Source organism: Typopeltis vanoorti, chromosome 14 (assembly GCF_054136105.1).
Source record: "Typopeltis vanoorti isolate ZY-2024b chromosome 14, IOZ_Tvanoo_1.0, whole genome shotgun sequence".
Taxonomy (NCBI): Eukaryota; Metazoa; Arthropoda; class Arachnida; order Uropygi; family Thelyphonidae; genus Typopeltis; species Typopeltis vanoorti.
The window spans coordinates 99,414,890-99,438,205 of NC_143562.1; the positions used below are offsets into that span (position 1 = coordinate 99,414,890).

Below are 23,316 nucleotides of genomic sequence, written 5' to 3' on the forward strand. Positions count from 1 at the left end.
ATCCTAAGCTTCAAAATTTTCAGTATCTGTCCTTTAGTAGTGTGATGACACCCACTTGCATTTGGTGTTATCAAAACATGATGATCTGAGTTCCTTTACCATTAATATTAACCATCTCATTAGATAAGACTAGATCTTTTCTTGGACTGACACATACCTCTACATATTACATCTGTGGCTTGTCCAGAAAAACTTGATAGTCTTTTCTGCTCAAATTACTTTACATGTACTTAGTCGCTCATTCAGTGCAAATCCCTAATGTTTCCAACTTTAGAATACTTCTCTCATAGTTGATTCCCATCCACTTTTCATGGATGGAAATCAAAGAAAAATGTTTTATATTTACATGCTGACTTCTCATATTTTTTCAGTATGCACTCTTTGTTGATTCTACTACAAGGTCATGATTTTTTTTTATCCTTGCAAACAGCTTCACTGCATGCTTCCCTGGCCGATCAGTTTTCTTTCTTGTGATCATATTTTCGAATTATCAGATTTCTGCAGTAATATTTGGATCTACAGTCATTTAAACCATTCTTGTAGATAAGCTTATATGTTGGTTAGACATACTTTTAATTTTTTAGGACATGACAATGTAAACTAAATTATTAATTATAAAAACTTTAATAACTACCTATATTTTGGCAATATTACATTGCCATCTTCAGGGATCATAAAACAATGATATGTACACGCAGGCACTCACACTAAGCAAATGAGGCTGAAAAAAGGCAACTGAAGTCATCCTAAAGGTGTCCCCTGGTGGGATAAATTGGGTTGTCTTGGCTGTTGGGCTGATGGTCTTAGAATGTAAGCTTCCCAAATTTGGGCAATCTCATGCACCCAAATTTGTTGAGGTTTGGGAAGTTTTTCAGAGCCAAGGCTGATTCAAGGAATAATCTTAAATACTTGTACTTGCTGCGGTGTAATAAAGTGGCTTTCTTCCAGCATATTCTGCAGTGAGTGCCCAATGCCTCTTTACTTTTAGATTGGTCTACCTACCTCCCTATAGAATATGACCCCACCAGCTCCCAAATCAGAACATTCTATAGTCTCCTTAAGAAGGTTACCTCTTGGCCTGTGGAAGTGACTAATGGACTAATGCCTTTTAACTCTAGACCCCCCCCACCTGGATATATGGACTACTAAAAATCCATAAGCAAAATATGCACCATTATGCCCCATTGTGGATGGCTTTGATTCCCCCCCCCCTCACATATAAATTAGCCAAACATTTAGCCAATGTGCTCACACAGTATGCACCTTCATGCATAAAAAAACTCAGCCCAGTATAGAAGACCTCTCATTCCAACACACTGACATAATGATCAGTTTTGATGTCTCCTCCTTATTCACCAATGTCTCACTCAAAGATACCTTGGACCTCATCCAAGCCAAATTTCCTCCCGATATCTCAACCTTATTTCAATTCACCAAGGCTGTTTCGTTTTGCAAGGAAAATTCTACAAACAGATAGAGGCGGACAGTCATGGGTTCTCCACTCTCTCCATCCCTGGCCAACTTTTTTATAGTGACCTTTGAAGAAAAAGCTTTAAACTCTGCTCCACATAAGCCCACTGTTTGGCTATGCTATGTGGATGATGTGTTTGCCATTTGGCTGCATGGCCTGGATACACTTCACAATTTCTCAACATTTCCTGGATACACACCACAGTTTCTCAACAACTTAAATAGTCAATACCCCAGGATCCAGTTTACCATTGAAAAGGAAAACAGCAGTCTCCCTTTCCTTGACACTTTGATTACACACCAGCCTGATGGATCCTTGACTTTCTCTGTTTACAGAAAACCTCCACACACACAGGTAGATACATTCAACAACAGTCATCCCCCCCCTCCCAACAATATGGAATTACAAAAACCCTATATAACAGGACAAAATTAATCAGTTCAGAAAACAATACTCTAACCTTAACTATATCTCATCATCATCATCAAATTCCTGCCATGTACCCTCAAGGGGTGTACAGGATATGATAGTACTACATGAAAAAAATTACATCATTACCAACTTCCTATCTACAATTTTCCTCCAAATCAGTCTGTTACTTGTCAAGACTCCAACATTATCAGATCTTATATTTCTATCGTCTAAGGCACTTTGTACCGTATCAATCCACCTATATCTTGGTCTTCCTCTGGGTCATTTTGCTGCCAACCTGGCAGAGAACACTTGTTTTGCTAATCTTTCTTCACCCACTCTGTTTAAGCGACCATACCACCTGAGATTAGCTCTGCTAACACATTCCTGGATGCTGATAATGTCAAGTTCTTTCCTAATATCCTTGTTTTTAATATGATATTGCCATTGATGCCATCTGTTCACGCCGATAATCTTTCTCAGGACTCTCATATCTGTGGTCTCTAGTCTTTGGTCAAGTGTTTTACTTCTGACCCAGCTCTCAGATCCATAAGCTAAAACTGGTTTGAACACTGTCTTGTATACAGCTAATTTAGTGTTCCGACTAATTTCTCTCTTATTCCATATGAATTTATTCAATTGACTTCCCACCATACCAGCTTTGCTGATTCTGTTGTCTAGTTCTATATTTAATTTACCATCTTCAGTAAAAATCATGCTAAGTAGCTGAAATGTTTTACTTGTTCCACCGGTTCTCCATTCACAACACAGTGAACATTTTCAATGATTCTGCCTATTTTCATTGTCTTTGTCTTTTTATTGCTGACCTTCATACCATATCTATTACAACAGCTATTCGATTTAGTCAGAGAATCTTGCAGACTTGTAGCGGATTTATTTAGAAGTATAACATCATCCGCATAAAGCAAAGAGCTGACATTAACATCTCCAATTTTGATATCATGTTTAATACCACTTTCCTTCATAATGTGATCCATATAGATAATGAATAACAGATGGGATAATGTACATCCTTGTCTCACACCAGATTTAACATTAAACCATCTTCCTGTACTTCAATTCTAACTGCTGACTTACAACTCAAATAAAGACTGATATAATGCCTCATCGACACCATATAACTCTAGCGTATTAAATAGCTTCTCTCTTGGCATCTTGTCATATGCCTTTTCCAAATTGACAAAACTTAAATACAGATCTTTATTATATTCCCATGCTTTCTCGACTATTTGTCGTAAAGTGAAGACCTTGTGGAACCCCAGCATTAGTTGGATAGGGAACCACCTATCATCACACATAGTGTGCATCCAGACAGAAAGCTGGCAATCCAACTGCAGATGTCCTGAGACAGTCCAAATGATAGGAGTTTGCTTAGTATGCCTTATAGGAGTTGTTGCAATGATAGCATTCTGTGATAGTGCCATGTCATAAGTCATCACTGAGCTGTTCAGTATGGCCCATTTTACTGTAAATGTTTGCCTACGAAGATTGCAAGCCCGTGGACTTCCTTTTATACTTGTTTGATTCATAGTTGTAATGTATATAGCCATATCGACTACAATAGATGGCCAGATATTTTTGATCAGGTAGTGTATCACACCTCCCATCATTTTCTTTCAGGAAAGTCTCATCGTTATAATATAGTTTTTCTATCTCTTCAATCCAAACTACATAACTTTGCAGTTGATAATAACATTGAACTGGAATCCATTATTCTATGCTTATAGGATAATGCCATAATGCACAGCACACTTCTTTTAAAGGAAGTGTGCTGTGCATTATGGGATACTAGTCTAATTTGATGTAAAGTCATCTGCCTCCATGTACAAGTATTCTGGTTGAGAAGATGCTTCATGTGTGAACATTTGTTTGCTCATGCTTGTGTAAAGGATTAAAATAAGAATATAATTTCTTGTCAAGCATAAATTGTTATATAATAAAGTGAAAAACAAAACGTTTCATACAGAAAATCATTATTTTATGACAAATTAATCGCAAATGTTGACAAACATATGGCATATCGGTACGAGTTGTATTTTAACAAACAGATGCTAATTATACATTTTATAAAAATTAATACAGTGAAAGACTCCAAGTATCAAAATGTTAAATTAAAGAATTCAAGACATTAAAAAAGGCATTAGTTATGTAACTGAAGAATTGATAATGCAAATTATCAATTAAATGGCAGTTAAATGTGAATAGTGACATGGTATGAACTGCACTAAAGTGCTAACAGTATTTTTATATATATCTTTTAATACAAATAAAAAAAAATAAAAACTAGGGAGAAGAACAGTTTCACTTATGGGAGGGAAGGATAATTTAAGCCTATCACATCTGTTCAGATTAGGGTGAGGTGGAAGGGTTTTACTGCTTTCTTTTTTTTTCCTTGTGGACTAGTTTTATAAAGAAAGCTGTGAAATCATGCTGCATAATGCAGTCTGAATAGATCCATCAGGTTTAGGTTATCCTCCTTTGGCAAAATTGTTCTCCACATAGACCACACTATGTTTATTTATTTGTTATTATTAAAATATATAAAAAAATATTAAGGCTTTAAGAGCAATTCTTTATTTAGCTGGCCTGGAAGATTAAGTAGTTAGCATATCCACTCTCCAACCAACAAGCTGAGGATTTGAATGTTGCCATGGGCGTGAATGTTTGTGATTGCTTTTAGGTGAAAGATCAATTTTATTACCCAGTGTGGGATCACAGTCCACCTTATTGGATCCTGAAGTAGAAAAAGTTCCACATGTGATCTTTAGAGCAGGATTTCTGGATTATGAAAAAAAAAAAAAAAAAATATATATATATATATTATTATATATATATATATATTAGGATAACCAAGTTATTTTATAAACTTGGTTATTTTAACTCCTAATCCCAAGTATGCAAACAATTAAGTTTGCACCTGAAACATGGTTCAAGTCTAAAGATGATACAACACCAGGGCAACTCGTTGTAAAGGTGGGTAAAGCTCTGATCCCTATTCTTAGTATTTTCCCATAATGTAAATCACATCTAACTAGAAGATGTATACTGCAATGCATTATGGGTGGGGTCACTACCCAGACCGGTTTCAACCTTTTTTAAGGTCTCCTCAGTGAGTAGCTAGACCCTAAATACCAAGGTTATAGTAATACGGAGACTTATCAACTTTACCTATAGAAGTTGCAACAAGGCGTTTTTATTTTTAATAAAAATCTCTGGAGGAGATATAGATGTAATAAATTTTTTACCTTGGGGATATTGTATATTAGGATAACCAAGTTATTTTATAAACTTGGTTATTTAACTCCTAATCCCAAGTATGCAAACAATTAAGTTTGCACCTGAAACATGGTTCAAGTCTAAAGATGATATAACACCAGGGCAACTCATTGTAAAGGTGGGTAAAGCTCTGATCACTGTTCTTAGTATTTTCCCATAATGTAAAGCAGATCTCACTAGAAGATGTATACTGCAATGCATTATAGGTGGGGGTCACTACCCAGACCGGTTTCAACCTTTTTTGAGGTCTCCTCAGTGAGTAGCTGGACCCTAAATACCAAGGTTATAGTGACCCCACCCATAATGCATTGCAGTATACATCTTCTAGTGAGATGTGCTTTACATTATGGGAAAATACTAAGAATAGTGATCAGAGCTTTACCAATCTTTACAATGAGTTGCCCTGGTGTTATATCATCTTTAGACTTGAACTTTGTTTCAGGCACAAACTTAATTGTTTGCATATTTGGGATTAGGAGTTAAAATAACCAAGTTTATAAAATAACTTGGTTATCCTAATAAAAGGTAAAAAATTTATTACATACATATATATATATATATATCTTAAAATTATATATTATATAAAATTTTTATTAAAATTAATAAGGAAAAAAATAGAAAAAAATCTCACAATCCTCCCACATTACTAATAAACTATCAATTTAAAACCTTTGTGGATTAGCAGGTTCTTCAGTTTCGTTGCCTGTGCCTTGTTTAAAGTTATGCATTCATACCGAACATGCCCTTGATATCTGGACAAAAATTTTATGCAAGTAAAATTTCTAACATAAGTCTTTGGTTGTGTTTATATTTATTAGTATCATAGGGAGGATGATCCTTGTTGACTTCACATTATTGGCAAACAATTGTATATCCCCTTTTAGACTATGAAGGATAGCATGCCTCCGTCATGCTGCTTGTTCTATTGTCATTCTCTGAAGCTAGTTATTATTATATAGCACATTAGAATTAGCACATTGAAATGTTAATTCATTGCATTTAAAGGAAACAAATATTTATCTTTCTTTGAAATTTTAAAAAGACAAAGTGTTTCTATTACATAACATATTCTTAGCTCTTTCGGTTATTAGATACCCTGACTACTATAATCCCCCTCCTCTTCCCCAAGTGCTTAATATGATTTATGGATGAGTCCTTTATAGGATGTATGAAGAGCCCCTCCAACACATAATGACTACTGAATTTGAAATATTTAATACCGTGTTGGACCTTCTTTAGCCTGAATCACAGCATAGATTCCACAAGGTGATGGATTGCATCTTCGTCTACAACATACCAGGCTTCACTAGACAGTCCTTTAACTGGCTCAGATTTGAGCTGTTTATTAGCTGCTTATTATCTGCTCCCAGATCTGTTTTTCTAACAGGTCTCATACATTATCAATGGGGTTCAGATCCGGACTTTGTTCTGGCCTGGGCAGATGGGGAAGTCACTGTGATTCAACAAGCGATGAAGAGTAGCATTGTTGTCCATGAAACAACTCTCACCTGCTGTATAAAAAGTCATCAATGCAGGATGGATTTGATCAGCAATAGTGTTTGGATATTCCTTGGAGGACACGTGACCTTCCAGCAATATCAAGGGACCTGTTTGGTACCAACAGAACATACCCCACACCAATGACACTACCTCCAGAATTTTGAATTGTGTTTACAAGGCAGAGCATCCTTAGCTCAGTCGGTATAGATGAAGCCCTTTGGTCAGAAAGACCTGGGTTCAATTCCCATCAGTGACGTGAGGAACCATTATCTGGTCTTTTTTGACGAAAGTGAATTAGCTGGTCTCATATGGAAGTAGGGGTTTTTTCCATCCCCCAGAACATGCAAACTAGTCCCATGAACACATCCATCTACAGACAGGACAGACCAGGGAGGCATAGGGCCATCCACCTTATCCTCAGGTACAGGTGCAGTTGCAAGAATACTTACCTCGACACCATAAAAGATAAAAGAGGAGGATTAAGAAAGAATGTTTACAAGGCAAGCTGGGTTCATTATTTCATGGAGCTCCTGCCAAACTCTTGGTACAGAACAAAGTCTACTCTGACTCAAATGAGCATATGCCTTTTTTCCAGTCTTCCAATGTCCAATTACAGTGATCCTGACACCACTTGAGACAAACTGTCCTGTTCTTCGTGGAATCAATAATTTCTGTATAGGCATGTGACTGCCAGTACCGATCCTCTTCAATTCCCTGTGCATAGTTCAGTGAGATGTGGATTGGAAACAGCCTTCACTAAATGCTTCGGGCAATTGTTGCACACAGGAAGTTCTGTTTGTCCATACAAGCCTTCTCAGATAATGGCAATCTTGTTCCTGAGAGAGTATCTTAAAGCCACAGTTACATCTATTATACAAGCAATGTAGGTTATTTTTCCACTGGTTAAACACCCAGAATATCTCACCCATTTTCAAAATTGTAGCTCTAGTGAGATGAGCACCCACAATAAGCCCTTCATGAAACTCCAAAAGATCCTTTATTTTTCCCATTGTGATCAACATTGTTGATGATTACAGCAGCATTCTTAAATAGTTGCCTAGAACATGTGGTGATGCACATGGACAAGTATTTTGTGTATATGCTGCATAAGTGAAGTTTATATATATATATCTGCATAACAGCTTCTAATTCAGTGGCTGGTATGTGTAGTTATTAAGCTTTTATACCTAAACATGAAGGCACTCCAGTGTATGTGGTGAAAATAGATTTTTGTCATACATAGTGTTTGGTATAGAACTGAACCCAAGATTTGCCAAGGTTTATCTCTCTCATAAAACTGTGATCATTTTCATAGAATGAAAATTTTGTGTTCATTTCTGAATGAATCCCCTCCCTTCGTACTTAAGTATATTTAATTACACAGATAATGGAACTGTGTCTATAAAATAGTTGGTATTTCTTCATGTTTATTATGAACAGATATTTGGTCTTATGTATAGGTAATCACTATTAGAATAGTTTATGGAGTAATTCTGTTCATTATTATTTTTTAGTGCATTCATTTGAATTTTCATTGTTGCATTAATAAACTTTTATGCAGTAATATATAAATGCATTGACTCTTTACTGCACTGGGATATATAAAATGGTTATTATTATATATGTCTATTTATTTATTTTTAGATACTGGAGACACAAGAGCAGGCTTATTGCAGTCATCTATTATATCAGCCTATGTTATTTATCTTACATGGTCTGCTCTTTCCAGTGAACCTCTAAATGAAGGTCAGATTTTAATAACTTCTTTAAATTTTTTTATTTATTTTATTTTATTTTTTTTGCAACCCAGGCATGTTATTAAGAGCAGGATAGTACAATAATTATAGAACATCTGATATTTTGGGGCAAGCAACTTGGCAGATGAGAATATCATATGTTAATACTTATGGGGAATTTAGAATATTTCAAAATATAAAAACACTTTATCAAAGGATGGAGGCCACTGATATGAGAGTTCCAAGTATGATTATGGGCAAGTGAACAGATGGAATCTTTGGCAGAATCACTTTAAAAATGAGGATATTACAAAAGAACTTGACATTATATTAGCATTCAGGATTGTGTTAGCAGATCTGATCTCAGATGGTATATCACTTAAACAGATGGCAAACTGAATTTGGAAATAGATACCAGGAATAAGAAAAGCTGGTATGGTGGAGAGCCAATTGAATAAATTTATAGCACATAAGAGGGAAAAGTTGGGAGTGGAAAAGTTACCAAAAAGGTTTTTTTTGATAGGATAACAGGAAAGAGACCCAGAGGAAGACTAAATGGATTGATACAGCTTACTGTATCAATCCATTTGTCTTATAAGGCACTTCTTAAAGTGCCTTATAAGACCACTTGTGATTCACCAAACTTCTCTGTGGCATTTGTCCAGAGATGGGTGACATATGTGTGCAGATCTCCTGTTGATCGGCAGCGACAGAATCCATACTGGCAGTTGTTTATTAGGTGGATGTCTTCAAGGTAGTGTAGGAGTTGGGAATTGATGATTTTTTCCATTACTTTAGACAGGACTGAGGTAAGTGAGATAGGGTGGTGGTTGGACTGCAGTGACTTGTCACCCTTCTTGGGAATGGGTTGAATATAGGCCAATTTCCAGTTTGTGGGATGGATTCCAGTGGAGTAAGAGAGTATATATAGGCAACATAGGATAGGAGTCAGTTCTGGTGTGCAAACTTTCAGAACAATTGGAGGAATGCCATCATGGCCAGGAGACTTTTTTGTGTCTAATTTGGACAGTATTTTTTTAATCTCATCCTGGCAAAAGGATATAGGGGACATTGTCTGTTGTGTGTCTGGAATGGTTGGGGGACATTTACCATTGTCAGTTATGCATGCATTGGAAGCAAAGTGTGAAGCCAGAAGATATTGGCTTTTTCTGTGGGTGATGATGCAATAGAGCCATGTGGGTATGATAAGAGTGGGAATAGTGTTGGGCAGAGAAGTTACGGCCAAATGCTTTGGCAAGAGAACAAAAGGCTCAGCTGCCGTTTAGACAGGCTGCTGGTTTTCCTGCTTTTTGTTTTTTCAAACTCTGTTTTGGGAGCATTGATTGTTTTTTTACATATATTTTAGGCTTCAGTATAAGTTCTAAAGGAGGATGAGGTTCTTGATTTCAGCCAGTTATGGTATGTCTGGTGTTTCATCTGTACAGCCTTGGCACATCTTTTGGAGAACCAGGGTTTAGTTAGGGTTTAGTTAGCCTAGTGGCTATGCGCTTCACAACCATATGCCTGGGGAAGGAGTGTCCTAGGTTCAATTCCCGTCGGAGACATGAGGAGCTCAAGTATCTTCCTCAGCCATAGCCAAGTTAGCCAGTCTTGGGCGTGGACAGCAGGGTTTCCCCCTTAGTTTATCTGGGGTTTTTCATCCCACAAGCAGGTAAACCGGCCCCATGAACACACACGGATACAGTCAGAAATATACCTCCCTAGGGGATGCAGCAGAGGAGTGGCAAACTGGCTGCATTAATACACCAGTAAACCCCGCATTAGGAAACCCATCCTAGACGGATGAGGATAGGAGTAGGAGTTCAGAGTAGCATGTGGAATGTATGTTTCCATGCCACTGAGGATTATTTTGGTAATAAGTTTGGTACATATGTTTGGGTTGGAAGGCTGGAAGCAATCCAACCATGGGAATGTGGCAGAGGCTGTCCCACTTGGCACTGTTATAATGCCAAACTACTCTTGTATAGGAGTGTCTGTGTAAGTGTTGTTGCATGAGGGAGAAGATGAGCACTAGATTGTGGTCAGTATTATCCATGAGGCTCACTTCTTTCACTGTATATTTGGAGGGGTAATTGATGAGGAAGAGATCTAGGGTGTTTGGGGGAGTGGTTCAGGTTATTTTAATGTCCACATCTGGTGTTGTGGACATTAAAATCTCCTAAGAGGATAATTTTGCTGTTGGGAAAGTGGGATTGGAGAAAATCAATTTTTAAGGAGAGGAAATTAAAGAGCTCAGAGTGGTTGGTTGCATTGGTGGGTGGGGCGATAGAGACAGCAAATGAATTTGATTGAATGGGGAAGGGATATTTTCAACCAAAGAAGGTCACAGTTGGGTGATTCTAGGTTGGGTGCTCTCTGGTAAGGTATGTCAGAGCGTATGTACGCACAGACACCACCCTTGGGACAAAAGTTGTTAAAGAGTGAGTAGTTTGGAAGGTTGAGATAAATAGTGCTGGGGTAGATGAGATTTGAGTTTCTGGTTTGTTCTGGTCTGTTTTTTAAGCCACTGATGAGGGTCTGTTAATTTCAGACTGAAATACAGTAATCCCTCGATTAGTGCGTCACTTTTTTTTTTCGATACCCAAATTCGATTAGTGTGCCTATATACATGTTAAAAATAAATGTTACAGATTTAAAAAATTTTCTATCTATACATTTTTATGGTTAACTATTTTAAAAAATCACTCACCAGAATGAAATAATTTAGTTACTGATTTAAAACATTTTACAAAGTTATTTTTAATGACATACTACACTACTTCTATGTACACTGTTCCAAATTTTTACTGCCAAAAAACCTTCGATACTTCTGCGCGTGTCACAAAAAGGAGAATCCATTCCGATAATAGGGTAATCAATCAGTCTTCTGGGATGAGTTGTTTATTATTTCACATGAGAAAATTAACTTTCCTTTTATGATCATTGTAGTTTTTAATGTGGTAACTATTTTGCTTGTATAACAGTTGGGAAATTTTATCTATAAAGCATGTGATTTCGCGTGTTGGCGACCAATTCATACGTCCTTCATTCTTTCTCCCCTTCAATGATAACGTCCGAGAGTTAATTAAATCTCATTCTGAAGAATTGAGTGATTCCAACATGCTAAATTTAGATGCACAGTGGGAAGATCCCAAAGAATATGAAGAAAATTTAACCAGTGATAGTTAAATGAGCCAAAAGAGATTTCACAGAAACAATTTGAAATATTTTTTGTACAATCGAAGTTTTTAAGCAACAATGCTTAGAGGCTGACTGATGAAGAGAGAAGCAGTAAAATTTGCAGAAGAGTAGAAGAGGCAATAGGACCATACTGTCGGTTGTATGAAAAAAAAGAAACAAAATGCCTGCCAAACTACATTAGTTCAATTCTTTGTTAAGAAGTAGAATAATAAAATTTATATTCTGAATATGTTTTATTGTCTTTCAGCTTCATGGTTTTCCTTTAACTAGGCCCTGAGACATACCTTAATTCTTTTATAAAAAATTTAAGGTTCAAAAAAGAAATTTGAGGAACGAATTATACTTTTTCCCATAGGTTATTATATTCAATTAGTGCATTTTTGATTAATGTGCCTGTTTTAAAGAACGCATTAGACGCACTAATCGAGGGATTGCTGTATATGGCAGTGTATTTAATAAATAATAGTTTTACCTTGTGTTTTTGTGTATATATTGTATAGAACTATGGCACAAGTTTCTCTAAAAACAGAATTCTTGAGACTTGCACAATGTGTTTAGGAGTACAACATCTGCATAAAGCAAAGAGCTAAGTTTGATATATCCAATTCTAATACCAGGTTTAATGCCACTGTCTTTCATAATGCAGTCCATATACGTGATAACTGACAGTGGAGATAATGTGCATCCTTGTCTTACACCTGATTTTACTTCAAATCATCTTCCTGTATTTTCTTCAATTCTAATTGCTGACTTACAACTTAACTATAGTCTATGTATTGCTCTGTATGTTTCATTTACTCCATGCAACTGTAGTGTTTTGAAAAGCTTTTCTCTGGACACTTTGTTATATGCCTTTTTCAGAACCTTAAAAGGGCAAAAATCCTCTGTTTAAAATTCTCTGTGGGCTGACTCCTCGGTAGGGCTTGTCTCTTTAAGTAGTGCATGTCATCCATGGCTGTCTGTTGCTGAGCATTGCATTCTCATAAGACTCTGTTCTGTTTGTTGGATCTTTCTAAGGTTCTGTGCATTTGGCTATGAAATAAATATAAATGTATAATATCTTCTATTTTTATTAATCTTTAGCACTGTAGGTTTACAAAAACCTTTTCTGGGTGGGAGTCACCCAGAAAATTAAATTTACTTACTCTGCTTTAAAGACATATCCTCGGTTTCTGAGTATATATAATTAGTGCTTTTCAACGGGAATTCTACTTCCCTTTTGGAGTATTTTAGAATTTTTTGGGTGTTTTGTTAGTCATTCTAATCAAATGAATGCTACAGCCATTTGAGCATACAAAAATATGTTGATTGCCAATACCAGTTAAACAAGGATTGTGAATTTGGGAATGGTGAAACATAAACTAGTCATTGTGTTCAAGAGTGATATTTTTAAGGAAAGTATTCATTTCAGTTGTTTTATTTAATTTTTTCAGCATTATCAAATCTAAATGATAGGGAATTGTACAGACAGGCTAACAGTGTTCTTAATATTGTTTTTAATGATAAGCATTTTCCTCTACTTCTTACTAGAGAGGAAGTAGAGGAAAATGTATGAATACTCTTAGAAAGTTAACATGAAATTCAAAGCACTTGTGTATTAGAATAGTAAATACCTAGTACAACAAACAACTGGAAAGGAGTCCAAATTAACAGCAACCATAGGTCAGCTTATGGTATGGTGTAGGAGATGTTGACTTAAGTTCAAATACAAAACTGAATCAAGTAAACATCTTTGGAGTGGATAGCATGATGTTGAAGGGATGTCTTGTTATAATTGAGTTACATTTTATGATACAGTGATAACTGTATAGGAGAAAATGCATGTATGATAATTTTTCTATATTTTGTAAAAGTATTTGACTGAATATCACATTGCAGTATCGTGTTAAATTTGAGGGAGGTGGGAATGGATGAAATAGTGGTAGTTTGGGTATGATGATCCCTTATTAGCATTATTGCAAATAATTCTAAACTGGGAAGAGCATTGGTGAAGAAGTCTTATGTTGCTGCAAGAGGTTGGAATATACTGATGGTGTAAATGACTGAGGGTCAAGGGAAATCATCGGTGGCTGAAGCTGATAATTTTTGATTTTGATAAAAGCAAGTGATTTTGTCATCCTGTCCTGTCCATTACTTTATATGGAAGAATTTTTTTAAAGTATCTTTTTTGCTGTCCTGTTATGACAGCCATTTTTATTTGGAATATCCACAATTTTTTCATGGTTTCAGTAAATACAACAAGCTTGAGATGTCTGCACTACAGGATTTGTTGAGCAAGAGGAATGGAGAGTACCATCATCAGAAAAACTGTGAATAGGATTTGAGGTTGACTGCCTATGGATATGAGAAAGAGAATAGGCAGAATTAGAGCCCTGAGGATATCTGCATTAGTAGGAAAATCTAAAGAGAATACATCAATCACTACTACTTACAGCGAATGATTGAGAGAAAGCCAGCAATCCAGCCACAAATGGTAGAGGGTGTACTACAAGGTAGCAATTTGCTGAGAGGTACTCAATGCTGAACCCTATCAAACACACCAGAAATTTTTGAGTACACTAGCACAGGTCTCTACAAACCTTTCCATGACATGCATCCAGAGATGTGGCAATGCTAACAAGGTAATCTGCTTTGGATCTTGAGTGGTAAAATCCACATTGATAATTAGCCAACAGTTCTCAAGGTCCAAAGCAGATTACTTTGCTAGCATCATGCCCCATCCCCCATTATTTCAGGCATCAGTGAAGCGAGAGCAATAGTTTGACAATAGACACCCATTGTCATCCTTTAGAACAGGTTGTTCATTGTCCCCATGCCAATGGATGTTAGGAATGTTAGTTACAATGTAGAGAGGATAAAGGAAAAGTGTCAGTTCAGGAGCTCATATACCAGTTAAACATCATCAGAACCAGAAGCCTTGCCTCAAGCCACCCATGATGTGCCGTTTTTACCCTCTTGGACTGTCCTGACACATCCACCAGAAAATCATGGCCTTGATATTTGGCAGGAATTCCAAGCAGAGTAGGGAATTAAGGTCCATTCCAGAATTGATAATTTCCATAACATGAACACAAGTGTCTGGATTTGAAGAATGAAAAAAGCAGTTTGACCATGAGAAGGAAGAGTAAAAGTCCCAGAGATCGCCCACTTAGCATTTTTGTAGTGCCAAAATATATACATCTGGCAAAAGTTGAGAAAAGGAAGTGCCACTAGAGATGGAACTTTTATGAGATTCTGATCTGAATTACAAAGGGGAAGAGATAATCTCAACAGTGTAATTGGAAGGAGAGCTGGTTAATCTAGAGCATTGGTTCCCAACCGGGGGTATGCACCCCCCCACCTTTGGGGTACGTGCTGGGCCGTTCAGGGGTACATGAAAAAATAATCAGTAATGGCAGGAAAACAAGTAAAGTAAACAAAACAAAACGTTAGTTATGGAACAATAAGTGTTAAGTTTGAATCACTGCTAATGGAGACACTTCAAAACTAGCTCACATTAGCGAATGATGAATGGTGAGGGCTTGACTATGAACCCCTCCCCCAAACCACTCTTCTACCAACCATTATGCATAGTTCATGTTTCACTTGTCACCCATCCTCCTTTCCAGAACAATCGTGTGTTACTAAGAAATGACCTTTGTGATAACAAACCTTCCACTGACTTCCATTTGTGATGTTTCTAGAACTTCTCCAAAAATATAAATACATCTGTAACCAGACTGTTTGATCAGATCAGTTATTGACTAAGTATAAGAGTGCGTTGTCTTTAATTGTGATTTTTTTATCTAATGTTTTAATGTAGTTTCAGTTATTATTGTCAGTGATTTTTAAGTGTATCAGGATCAGTGGTTGAAAACAGGAACTGTTAAAAAATCAAAACGATGTGAATTATAACCCACCGCCAAGTACTTCTCAACATGTGTCCGCAGCCATGAGTGCACCTACACCGGGAGATAGTAAAAAGGCGTGTGCCTCAGGTATTACACAGAAGAATAGGAAATACTGTGAAGAGTATATTAAATATGGGTTTTCATTTGTAGGGGATGATGACTGTCCTAACCCTTTGTGTGTTGTGTGTGGAGAAGTATTATCCAGTGGTTACATGAAACCCTCTTTACTCATGCAACATTTAGAAACTAAACATCCTATATGTATAAAAACAAAGAAATGCATTATATTTTCAGCACTTAGAAAAGCGTCCAAATGTAATTCATACATGATGTCAGGAAAGAAAGACGATGAGAATGCAGTTGAGACTTCCTACCATATTGCTTATCACATAGCTAAATGTGGTAAAAACCACACCATAGTTGAAGATTTAATTTCTCCTTGTATTAAGGATGCCATTTTTTGTATGTTTGGGGAAGAACATGTCTGCAAAATCGATACTATCTCTTTTTCAAATAATACAATGTCTCGAAGAATTCAGGATATGTCTGACGATTTTGAAACTTCAGTAGTAGATAGAATTAAAAAAAGTAAATTCTTTTCCATCCAGGTCGATGAAAGTGTAGATGTTGCTGATTTATCTATTTTGCTCGTCATCGCGAGGTACTTGACAGAAAATGAAATTGAGGAAAACCTGTTGCTTTGTTACCCATTGACTGAGCATACCACAGGCGAAGATATTTTAAATGTGATCGATGGTTTTTTCATTGAAAAGGACATTAGTTGGTCGAATTGTTGTGGTGTATGCACTGACGGAGCCAAGTCTATGTCAGGTGGTTTTATAGGCCTACGCTGCCGAGTTAAAGAAGTAGCTCCCCATGTACCATGGAGTCACTGCTGCATTCATAGACAAACTCTTGCATCCAAGCCTCTTCCTAGTGAACTGAAAGGCATTCTTGATGAGTCTGTAAAAGTTGTAAATTTTATTAAGTCACAACCACGAAACTCCAGATTATTTAAAGCACTGTGTGAAGAAATGAGCAGCCTTCACAGCATATTACTTTTGCATACGGAGGTAAGGTGGCTATCTCGTGGTAAAGTACTTACATGGCTGTTTAAACTTAGACATGAAGTCCAGGTTTTTTTGAAGACAATCGTTTCTGTCTTGTTCCAAAGTTTCATGACAGTGATTGGCTTCAAAGTCTTGCATATTTATCAGATATTTTTCTAGAAATAAACTTTGGACTTCAAAACAGCTCAATCACTATATTCAAAGTAGCCGACAAAATTAAGTCAATGATTAAAAAACTGGACTTTGGAAAATGTGTATTGAAAGAGTTCAGCCTGAGGTTTTTGAAACTCTGTACAACTTCTTATCTGAGAATGACTTACACCTATCCCAAAACGTGAAAGAGAATATTTTAAGTTAGAAGGTCTCAAAGTGTCCTTTTATAAATACTTCCCTCAACATGGAAAAGAAAACAATTGGATTGCAGATCAATTTAATGAAGAATTCTTCAAAGAAGCTAAACTATCTCTCAATGAAAAAGAGCAGTTAATCGAACTTTCAACCGATTCTTCTTTAAATTCTGATTTTAAAAGAAAGCATCTTATTACCTTCTGGGTAGATGTCAGTGAGGAATGAACAGCTCAGTGAGAAGGCACTCAAATACCTCTTGCCATTCACTAATACTGAACTAGTGGAGAGAGCTTTTTCTTCTTACACCTTCATAAAAAATAAGTACTGCAACAAGCTTAATTCAGGTATGGATTTACAACTGTATCTTGCATCTTTGAGCTTGATTTCAAGAAACTAAGTGCATCAAAGCAAGCTCAGCGATCTCACCAACAGTGTTTCAATTGGCTAGTGATCTGTATACCAATTATTACAGACTTTTCAGATAACACAAATAAATATTATTATTAATAATAATAAATTAAAAAAGTTGCTTAAATACTTGATCATCATTGTCAATATTTAACATAAAGCTATACTTATTTCTGTGTTACGAATATTGTAAAATTAAATCTGTGGTTTGTATTTTTAATGTAGTAATTTTCCTTTACCAACTCATTACCTCATTTCCATTATTTTACATTAAGATAGGCACTGAACAAAAGTGTCAGTATTTAAAAACAGCTATTTTAAAAAACAATCTGAGAGGATTGTAGACCTCCACATAGCCTTTAAAGGAATGCGGAGAACCGACCAGGGCTTCTGACCTAATGTCCAATCTTCACCTTTTCGTAGTGCACCCTGTTGGGTATCTACCTGGATACTGAACGAACAAGGATGGGCTGGCAATTTGGGATTTAGCCGACCAAATTGTATTCTTACTGGCTTAAACCAAAATACAAAATGATAGTACAACAAGACAAAATTTCATGCCGACTGCAGTGTTTCCCGGTTAAACAAGGCCTCCATTGTTTTTGCCAGGGAACCAGGGTGAGCAGCAAAAAGTCAGCTACTGGAACAAACCCTAAAACACACCCGAACTCAACATCACCAGAGTTGAAGATCGGTAACATCAACATAAGAAGCCCGAATGGCAAAGAAATGGAGCTAGCTAAGGAATTAGATAAGTACCAGATCGACATAATAGGGGTCACTGAAACAAAAAAAGAAAACTGGTGAGATCTTTCTGAGCAATAAATACAAAATGTTATATTCAGGCAATGACAATCAAGGAAAAGAAGTTGTAGCCATAGTATTCAGCACTAAATACAAGGCTGATCTTCTTGAATGGCAGGCAGTCTCAAGTAGAGTGATATGGGCAAATATCAGAATGGGAAATTGGACAATGAGACTTATTTGTGCCTATGGTCCCACAGAAGTTCTACTAAGGTCAAAGTGGATGAATTTTTTTGAGGCTCTAGAGAAAGCTACTGATCACAATGAAAAAGGAAAAATTGGTCCTTGTTGGGGATCTAAATAGCAGAGGAGGAAGTGATTGTCAGACACAAAAATATTTTGGGAAAATTTGGAGAAAAGAACAAATCTAATAATAATGGCAAATACCTGTTGGATTTCTGCTCAAGACGTGGACTGGTTATTACTAACACCATGTTCCAACATAAAAATGTGCACAAATTCACATGGAAAGAAGAGGCAAGGAATAAGAAAAGTCTCATTGACTATGTTATTGTTGATAGTGATGTTTTCACCCTGGTGCAGGACACCAGAGTGGATAGAAGATTTGAAATTGGAAGTGAGCACTATTTAGTCTTGAGCAGGATAAAACTGAATTTCGTATTGAAAAGAATAGCATGTAAAAAAGTTTTAAAGCGAATAAAAGTTGAGCAGCTCTCAGATGTGAACTGCAGACTAAAATACACAAAGATTATTGAAGAAAAAATGAAAGAGTTTGAGAACAGGAAACAAACCTTGAAGAACACCCTGATTGATTCAGCCAGAGAGCCATGTGGTGAGGTTGTCTGCAAGGATAGAAAAATCAGAACTCCATGGTGGACACAGGAAGTTAATGAGGCAGTGAAAGAAAAGAAGAAAGCATATCCAAAATTCCTGGCAAATAAGTCAGCTTGTGCTCTTACAGAATACAGAGACAAATGTCTCATCATCATCATCATCATCATCAAATTCCTGCCATGTACCCTCAAGGGGTGTACAGGATATGACAGTACTACATGAAAAAACTACATCATTACTAACTTCCTATCTACAATTTTCCTCCAAATCAGTCTGTTACTTGTCAAGACTCCAACATTATCAGATCTTATATTTCTATCGTCTAAGGCACTTTGTACCGTATCAATCCACCTATATCTTGGTCTTCCTCTGGGTCGTTTTCCTGCCAACCTGTCAGAGAACACTTGTTTTGCTAATCTTTCCTCGCCCATTCTATTTAAGTGACCATACCATCTGAGATTAGCTCTGCTAACGCATTCCTGGATGCTGACAATGTCAAGTTCTTTCCTAATATCCTCATTTTTAATATGATATTGCCATTGATGCCATCTGTTCACGCCTCTAATCTTTCTCAGGACTCTCATATCTGCGGTCTCTAGTATTTGGTCAAGTGTTTTACTTCTGACCCAGCTCTCAGATCCATAAGTTAAAATTGGTTTGAACACAGTCTTGTATACAGCTAATTTAGTGTTCTGACTAATTTCTTTCTTATTCCATATGAATTTATTCAATTGACTTCCCACGATACCAGCCTTGCTGATTCTGTTGTCTATTTCTATATTTAATTTACCATCTTCAGTAAAAATCATGCCTAAGTAGCTGAAATGTTTTACTTGTTCCAAAGGTTCTCCATTCGCAACACAGTTGACATTTTCGATGATTCTGCCTATTTTCATTGTCTTTGTCTTTTTATTGCTGACCTTCATACCATATCTATTACAACAGCTATTCAATTTAGTCAGAGAATCTTGCAGACTTGTTGCGGATTTATTTAGAAGTATAACACCATCCGCACAAAGCAAAGAGCTGACATTAACATCTCCAATTTTGATATCATGTTTAATATCAATTTCCTTCATAATGTGATCCATATAGATAATGAATAACAGAAGGGATAATGTACATTCTTGTCTCACACCAGATTTAACATTAAACCATCTTCCTGTACTTCAATTCTAACTGCTGACTTACAACTCAAATGAAGACTAAGTATTGCTTGATATAATGCCCCATTGACACCATATAACTGCAGTGTATTGAATAGCTTCTCTCTTGGCACCTTATCATATGCCTTTTCCAAATCGACAAAACTTAAATACAGATCTTTGTTATATTCCCATGCTTTCTCGACTATTTGTCGTAAAGTGAAGATCTGATCCTGACAGCCTCTATTTGGCTTGAATCCAGCTTGTTCTTCACCAAGCTTTTCTTCCACAATTCTTCTCAACCGTTTCTCAAGTATACTTGTATAGATCTTGCCAGGAACACTCAGTAGGGAAATACCTCTGTAATTCTCACATTCAGTTTTATTTCCCTTTTTATATATGGGTACTATGAGAGCTCTACTCCAATCATCGGGAATTCGTCCCTCTGTCCAGGCTTTCTGAACTATGCAGTGCAGCCACTGTAAGACTCTTATACCACCATACTTCAGCATTTCTGGTCGAATATCATCTACTCCTGCTGCCTTTCCACATTTCAAGCCTTTGATGGCATTTACTACTTCAAGTATGGATATGTATTCCTAACTGCATGCCTGGTCAGTGTTTTTTTATCACTGTGCTGTCATCACTGCTTGTTTCATTTAGCAGTTTTTCAAAGTAATTACTCCATACTTCAAGGATATCTTTTTCTCCTGTTGTCATTTCACCTTTATCATCTCTAATTCCTTTTACAGCACTCTTTCCTCCATTCCTAAGCTTCTTCAACAACCTCCAGAATATTTTGCCACCTTCTTGATATTTATTTTCTATATTCTTGCCAAAGTCCTCCCATGACTTTTGTTTAGCTAGTTTTACACACTGTTTAGCTTTCTTACATTTGTCTATGTATTCTGTAAGAGTAAAAGCTGACTTATTTGAAAGGAACTTTTGATATGCTTTCTTCTTTTCCTTCACTGCCTCTTTAACTTCCTGTGTCCACCAGGGAGTTCTGATTTTTTTATCTTTGCACACAACCTCACCACATGCCTCTCTGGCAGAATCAATCAATGTTTCCTTCAGAGTTTGCCACTGAATCTCCAAGGTTTGATTCCTGTTCTCAAACTCTTTCATTTTCTTTTCAATAATATTTCTGTATTTTAGTCTACAGTTCACATCTGAGAGCTGCTCAACTTTTATTCGCTTTAAAACTTTCTTACATGTTATTCTTTTCAATATGAAATTCAATTTTATCCTGCTCAAGACTAAATAGTGATCACTTCCAATTTCAAATCCTCTGTACACTCTGGTGTCCTGCACCAGGGAGAAAACATCACTATCAACAATAACATAGTCAATGAGACTTTTCTTATTCCTAGCCTCTTCTCTCCATGTGAATTTGTGCACATTTTTATGTTGGAACATGGTGTTAGTAATAACCAGTCCATGTCCTGAGCAGAAATCCAACAGATATTTGCCATTATTATTAGCTTTGCTCTTTTCTCCAAATTTTCCCAAAATATTTTTGTATGTCTCACAATCATTTCCTACTCTACTATTTAGATCCCCAACAAGGACCAACTTTTCCTTTTTCATTGTGTCAGTTGCTTTTTCTAAAGCCTCAAAAAATTCCTCCACTTCTACCTTAGTAGAACCTTCTGTGGGTCCATAGGCACAAATAAGTCTCATTGTCCAGTTCCCCATTCTCATATTTGCCCACATTACTCTACTTGAGACTGACTGCCATTCAAGAAGATTAGCCTCGTATTTTGTGTTGAATACTATGGCTACTCCTTCTTTTCCTTGATTGTTATTGCCTGAATATAACATTTTGTATTTATTGCTCAGAAAGATCTCACCAGTTTTGGTCTTTTTTGTTTCAGTCACCCCTATTATGTCGATCTGGTACTTATCTAATTCCTCAGCTAGCTCCATTTCTTTGCCATTCAGGCTTCTTACGTTGATAGTACCGATCTTTAACTCTGGTGATGTTGAGTTGGGGTTTGTTTTCAGATTTGTTCCTGTAGCTGACTTTTCGCTGTTCGCCCTGGTTCCCCGGCGAAAACAACGGGGGCCTTGTTTAACCGGGCGACGCCCCAGCCGGCATGAAATTTTGTCATGTTGTACCATAATTTTTTATTTTGGTTTAACCAATAAGAATACAATTTGGTCGGCTAAATCCCAAATTGCCAGCCCATCCTCGTTCGTTCAGTATCAAAGAAGATACCCAACAGGGTGCACCACGAGAAGGTGAGGATTGGACATTAGGTCAGAAGCCCTGGTCGGTTCTCCGCATTCCTTTAAAGGCTATGTGGAGGTCTCCTCTCAGTTATACAGCTTTGACCCTTAAGAAAGCTAAACACTGTGTAAAACTAGCTAAACAAAAGTCATGGGAGGACTTTGGCAAGAACATAGAAAATAAATATCAAGAAGGTGGCAAAATATTCTGGAGGTTGTTGAAGAAGCTCAGAAATGGAGGAAAGAGTGCGGTAAAAGGAATTAGAGATGATAAAGGTGACATGAAAATGGGAGAAAAAGATATCCTTGAAGTATGGAGTAATTACTTTGAAAAACTGCTAAATGAAACAAGCAGTGATGACAGCACAGTGGTAAAAAACACTCAACAGGCAAACAGTCAGGAATACATATGCATACTTGAAGTAGGAAAAGCCATTAAAGGCTTGAAATGTGGAAAGGCAGCAGGAGTAGATGATATTCGACCAAAAATGCTCAAGTATGGAGGTATAAAAGTCTTACAGTGGCTGCACTGCATAGTTCAGAATGCTTGGACACAGGAACGAATTCCCGATGATTGCAGTAGAGCTCTCATAGTACCCATATATAAAAAGGGAAATAAAACTGAATGTGAGAATTACAGAGGTATTTCCCTGCTGAGTGTTCCTGGTAAGATTTATGCTAGTATACTTGAGAAACAGTTCAGAAGAATTGTGGAAGAAAAGCTTGGTGAAGAACAAGCTGGATTCAGGGCAAATAGAGGCTATGAGGATCAGATCTTCACTTTACGACAAATAGCCGAGAAAGCATGGGAATATAACAAAGATCTGTATTTAAGTTTTGTCAATTTGGAAAAGGCTTATGACAAGGTGCCAAGAGAGAAGCTATTCAATACACTGCAGTTATATGGTGTCAATGGGGCATTATATCAAGCAATACTTTGCTTTTATTTGAGTTGTAAGTCAGCAGTTAGAATTGAAGGAAGTACAGGAAGATAGTTTAATGTTAAAT

The 23,316-nt window shown here is 36.7% G+C and overlaps 1 protein-coding gene across 2 annotated transcripts in view; it reads left to right on the forward strand.

Moving 5' to 3' along the window:
- LOC150099802 (serine incorporator 5-like) overlaps positions 1–23,316 on the forward strand; it is a 293,435-nt gene that overhangs the window by 134,930 nt on the left and 135,189 nt on the right. For both annotated transcript variants that reach the window (XM_090404186.1, XM_090404185.1), the window contains exon 8: positions 8,324–8,425. In XM_090404186.1, coding sequence (XP_090260312.1) covers positions 8,324–8,425 — 102 coding nt within the window. The remainder of the gene's footprint in view (positions 1–8,323; positions 8,426–23,316) is intronic.